A 5,733-nucleotide genomic window follows, 5' to 3' on the forward strand; every position below is an offset into this window, starting at 1 on the left:
ATAGAATTGTAGAAGAATCAACAATGCTGGATGACTGTCTGAAAAGCATGAATGTTAAAGAAGTTTGCCTCTTAGATGGGAAAGGCTGAGCAGCAGTCAGCTCCTCGTGTGTGGGAAAAACACTGGCAGAAGTCTGGGTCCAGCCTTTTCATTACAAAAATCCACCAAGGAAGATGATGATCAAGAATTAGACAGCTTCACAGATGAAGAGGTGGGTGAGACACAGAGGCTGTTTCAAATTAACAGAGGATTTTCACCAGTGATGATGAATACCCAACATATGAGCATCTGATGGATCTGAGATAGTCTGTAATGTTTCTAAAGCACCGGTTCCTGAACCGACAATGAGGAGCCTTCACCCTCACCCCCACCCCCAAAAGTGTCTGAAGCCATTGACTCTTCAAGGACAGCCTACGTTGGATGTGGATCACATAAAAATCCTCCAGCTAAGAAGCATCTTGGATTTCGCTCACCGCCAGCGTCCTGCTACGTTCAGGAAACTCAATTGCTTTTTTAATAAATAAAATGATTATATGAAATAAAAAGGATGATTGCAAATACAGGTATTGTACATGCATTCTTTATTTTTTTGAAAGCGCTGTTTTCGTGAACCGATTTAATGTGACCCTGCTTTTTTTGTGATCCGAATTTTTTTGGATTTGAACCATTGTTATAACGGGGTTCCACTGTACAATCCTCATTAGAATCTTTTTTCAAAAGAATTTTGTAAAATTGTTAACATGAATGCATTTAATTATATTTGAAATATACTTAATTGTTCAAAGTGGATAAAGGCGACATTTAATATTTGATGATCTGGTTTTGCAACTTTAATGTCAACTGTTTTCTTATCAAGTGGCTGGGCACATTGATTTTTTTTATCCTTGTCGATAAAACCGTACATCTAATCAAGATGTAGGAGATTGGGAAGTGTCAATGAATGTTAAGCAATTGTAGTTGAAATTCTGACTTAGAAGTTTATTGACTAATTTTAAAAAAGTAACCTGCTTTATTCTCTAATTTTACTCTTCCAGCTTTTTGTATTATTCCCAGATTATAGTTTCCACTCCAGACTTGCAAAGGAGTTTTCTTCTTGAGAAAGGGCATTGATTTAACTTGAGACTTGTAAAAGATTAAAAGAAAGGGAGGTTAGATCCAGTGGAAAATAGCTGGTTGCAGAACATTAACCTTGGTGGGGAGATGGTGAACTTTATAAGCAGGTACTGTATTTGATGGCATGTGAGACGCTCTCCCCGCCCCCCCGCCCCCCCCCCCCCCCCAAGATTTGGCTCAAAAATACTCCTCCGGTCTCCTATGTGAAGTTTAAATTGAGCAGGTTGCCGGCTATTCGCCCAGCTTTGAGAAGCCCTGTGGAGGTGCTGTCCAGGAGTTGGGCCTGCAGCTTCGTAGTCCACTTTTCCTCTAGTGGTCCGGGCTTTCCGGAACCACCACTGGTCACTTCCCCTGGTGAGAAGGCCAACTTACCCATAAATACACTTTAAAAAAAAATAAATTAATACATTTTTCCTGCTGAAATGGGTTGGGGGGGAGGCGGTAGTCTTGTATGCATCAAATACAACGGTTCTTTGTATACTCCAATTGTAAGGTATATAAGGCTAATCAAAGTTTGGGTCCATTATGATGTGATTCCCATGTGGCAAAAAAAGTTCAAGAAAATTTTTGATTAGATGGATTTTCATACAGCAAATATGCCAGTGAATGACTTCCATGGCAGCACAAGTGTCAAGATGCCTGTCTTCCCCTCTTATTGTTGCTTTTTGAACTCTTTAGTTGACTGGACAGCCTGTTTTGATTGGTGGAACAATGGGAACATGTAGCTATGTTCTTACTGGCACTGAACAAGGCATGACAGAAACGTTTGGAACTACCTGCCATGGGGCGGTAAGGAATTAATAACTTTCATAAAGAACTGGAAAAGCACAATGCATGATATGTCAGTTATAGCAACTACCTCATTAAATTATTTAAAATTCTATCGTGTGTGTGTGTATATATGTATGTATATATATATATGTATGTATGTATGTATATGTATGTATGTATGTATATATATATATGTATGTATATATATATATGTATGTATGTATATATATATGTATGTATGTATATATATATATATATATGTATGTATATATATATGTATGTATGTATATATATGTATGTATGTATATATATGTATGTATATATATATATGTATGTATATATATGTATACACACATTTGTGTTTAATATATATATTTGTATGTGTGAGTATATATACATATACACAGATGTGTAGTGTGTATAAATAGTGTGTAGTAAAATGTTGCTTTTACATTGGTCAAACATATCTCTTACTGTAATTCTACTGTTCTATTCTGCTGTACTTGCATGTGGATAGACTTGCTGGATAGCATGCAACGCAAACCTTTTCTCTGTACCTTTTTTTACATATGACAAACTTGCAATTTTTCCTAATGCAAAATCTCATTTCTGTGCCTATGTCAAGAAACTAGTGGGAATTTTTTCCACACAAACTTCATGAAAGCAAATCTTAATCTATATCTAATTTTTTTTTGTAAGGTCAAATTTACATGACCTAGATAGCTGTAACACGGGAGTCACTTGGAGAGGCTCAAGAGTTGTGTTTATCTCTAACCTAATGTCATTACACATGTTCCTTTCTGATTTGGATATCATTATGTGGACAAAGAAGTTGGAATATAATTTTAGGTTTTTTTTTTAGGGACGAGCTTTGTCTCGTGCAAAATCCCGACGAAATCTTGATTTCCAGGATGTATTGGACAGACTTGCAGATATGGGAATTGCTATCCGTGTCGCTTCACCTAAACTAGTAATGGAAGAGGTAAGTACTGCAATCTATTTTTGTTTTGAGTTTGGATTTCTGTTGAAAATGATTACATATTGTGGAAGCAGTTTGCTTTTGTTTTTCTGTGCACTTTAAGTTACTTGAACCTGGAGGTTCTGAAGTACAAATTCACTCTTGGTCATGCCAAAATTGAGATAACAGTGACGAAATGTCAAACTTTATTGAAGTTAATAGAGGCAAATTTCTGAAGTGGAGCTTGATTTTCATTTAACACACATGACCAAGGGCAGATTTTGAACCCAGTCCACAATGAAGATTTTGTATGGATATAAATTGGGGAAAAAAACTATAGTTAAAAGCTTTTTCTGGCTGACTTGGCTTGGTCAAATGCTCATTCAAGTTTACAGAATAGTACTGGCAGGCCAAGTCAAAGTATATGCTAACGAACTGCTCAAGGGTCTAAGCCAAAGCTCTATGCTTAAAAACCCTTGGTAGGTGACCTCTGCTGACCGTGTTGGTCATTTATTATGGTTGCAAATTAAACCCATATGCTAACTTTAAATTGACAGTACTTGCAAAGCCAATATTTAATACATGAAGTAGATATCACGTGACTGCATTTTTTTGTTATTGAGACTACTAGCTCTGAGCAATCCCATTCTACCATCATTTTTCCCATCAGCTCTCTTGGATTAATCTGTATATTTGGGGCAACATGGAGTAGCCAATTAATTTCCAACCTGAATGTCTATGTGTGGGAAGAAATAGGTTGACAAGTTAAAGGAGCAGAAGCAGGCCATTAGGCCTATCGAGTCTATTCCGTGACTCTACGCTATGCTCACACCTAGTTCCAATTTCCAGCTTTTTCCCCCATATCCCTTGATACCCTTACTAACGAGATACTTATCCATATCCTGTTTAAATACTCCCAGTGATCTGGCCTCTACTGCTTCATGCAGCAGTGAGTTTCACAGATCCACGACCCTCTGACTAAAGTTCTTCCTCCTCTCTGTTTTAATTGGATAACTTCTAATTTTAAGATCCCTTATCCTCGATTCACCCATCAAAGGAAACATCTTATCCACATTCACTCTATCAAAACCTTTCAATATTTGAAATGTCTCAATGAGATCCCCCCCCTTATTCGAATACAACCCAAGAGCTGTCAAATGCTCCCCATAGGCCATTCCAGAAATCATCCTAATCTTCTCTGCACCCTCTCCAACAACATCTTTACTAAGGTCGGGGGCCCAATATGGTGTCAAGGAAAATGTGCAAACTTGCAGGCATCACTGCAAGTCAGGGTTGAACTCTGCACTAATGTCTTCAATTATGTTGGAATAATATGATGTACTTCTGCTCGGTGCCCTTTAAGTACAAATTCCTATTCAAACTAATTATAAAAGATGCTGAATAAAAATAACTATCACCAATTAAAGATTTTTTTTTCTCTTCTAGGCACCTGAATCTTACAAGAATGTAACTGATGTTGTGAACACTTGTCATGATGCAGGAATCAGCAAAAAGGCTATTAAACTGCGACCTATTGGTGTTATAAAAGGTTGATGGGAAATGTTGATAGTTTAAATCTTTAGATGAACTGACAACATTAGTAAGATTTGTGTACTATTTTGTGAAAAACCTCATTTATTTTTCCTGTTTGCTCATCATAAAGAATTAAGCTTCATTCAAAAATCTCAACTTCAAATTACCTTTTTGCTCTTGTGAATTGTGCTACAATTCTTTCCAATTTTTATTTTGAGAAAGCATGTATTTTTAAAAAATAAATAAAATGGATTCAATTCAAGTACAATAAATTAAGAATCAAATCTTGTATTTTGTTTGAAAGATTTTGGTCAATATTAGAGAAACTCAACAAAACATTGTTTATGAAGTATATGATGGTCTCATTCAGGATAGAAGAGGATGTGCTATGTGCTAGAATTAATCGGAATACTATGGAGGAATAAAGTAGTCTGCAATCCCACACTTGATCACAATTTCATAATTCAGGTTAGAAAGTTTAAGTGGATTTTTAATGAGAGCAAGAGACCAATCTGAATTAATCCTTTCAATGCTTGAATAGCTTTTGTGTGCATCTTGGAGGTTTGTAAAAAGCCCACGTACAGGAAAAGATAATTAACCTATGGAGTCTCCTTCAATTATGCCATAACCCTCAATAACAGCTACTTTAAAGTGGAAAACATTCATAATTCTTCTGGAACACGAGACATGGCTCAAGCAGGGTAAATGTAATTTTAATTGAATAGGGATCAATCATGTTTTTTGTTCCTACAACCAGTCTTGTTTGGAAGGCAGATTAATATACTTATCACTTTACTAACAACGTCTAAATGAGGACACCTTGAATACAAATCAAGCACGTGAAGTAAAAGCTCGTGGGTGAAAGAAAACGACGTCAAAAGGGTGGCGGCGGATCCGCAAGGGGCTTTGCGGCTCACGGACACAAAGGCAGCAAGTTGTTGGCAACTTGCAGATGAGGAATCCATGCAGGCTGATGTTAACTGGCTCATGAGTACCAAGTATTGAAACCAGGATTTGAGAGGGCGCTGAGGACAAGACAGGGTCCTGAAGGCTTCCTCATTGTCTCAGAGGATTGGATCTGGGCTTAGGTTGCTGATGGTTTGGACTGGAGTCTTGTGCAGCTGCAGATTGCTGGAGGCAAATCCATGGACACTGCATGACTCTAGTGGCTCTCTTTTGCTTCTCTTTCTCTGACCAAGGTGTGCTGAGCAATGCTAATAATTAATCTTTGTCTCCCTTATGGCAGACTAATTTTGTGTAATATTGCATTTGTTTTATTACATGACAATAAATAGTGTCTGAAAGATCTTAATTTCTTGAGATGTTTTTTAACCATCAAGCATGAACCAGTCATCCCA

General features: G+C 37.1%; 1 protein-coding gene across 2 annotated transcripts in view; it reads left to right on the forward strand.

The window, feature by feature from the left end:
* Positions 1-5,687, forward strand: part of rtcb (RNA 2',3'-cyclic phosphate and 5'-OH ligase) — a 30,356-nt gene extending 24,669 nt beyond the window's left edge. For both annotated transcript variants that reach the window (XM_069903689.1, XM_069903690.1), the window contains exons 10-12: positions 1,792-1,902; positions 2,747-2,866; positions 4,289-5,687. In XM_069903689.1, coding sequence (XP_069759790.1) covers positions 1,792-1,902; positions 2,747-2,866; positions 4,289-4,396 — 339 coding nt within the window. In that variant the 3' untranslated portion in view covers positions 4,397-5,687. The remainder of the gene's footprint in view (positions 1-1,791; positions 1,903-2,746; positions 2,867-4,288) is intronic.
* The last annotated feature ends 46 nt before the right edge of the window (positions 5,688-5,733 follow it).

This window comes from Narcine bancroftii, chromosome 11, assembly GCF_036971445.1.
Source record: "Narcine bancroftii isolate sNarBan1 chromosome 11, sNarBan1.hap1, whole genome shotgun sequence".
Taxonomy (NCBI): domain Eukaryota; kingdom Metazoa; phylum Chordata; class Chondrichthyes; order Torpediniformes; family Narcinidae; genus Narcine; species Narcine bancroftii.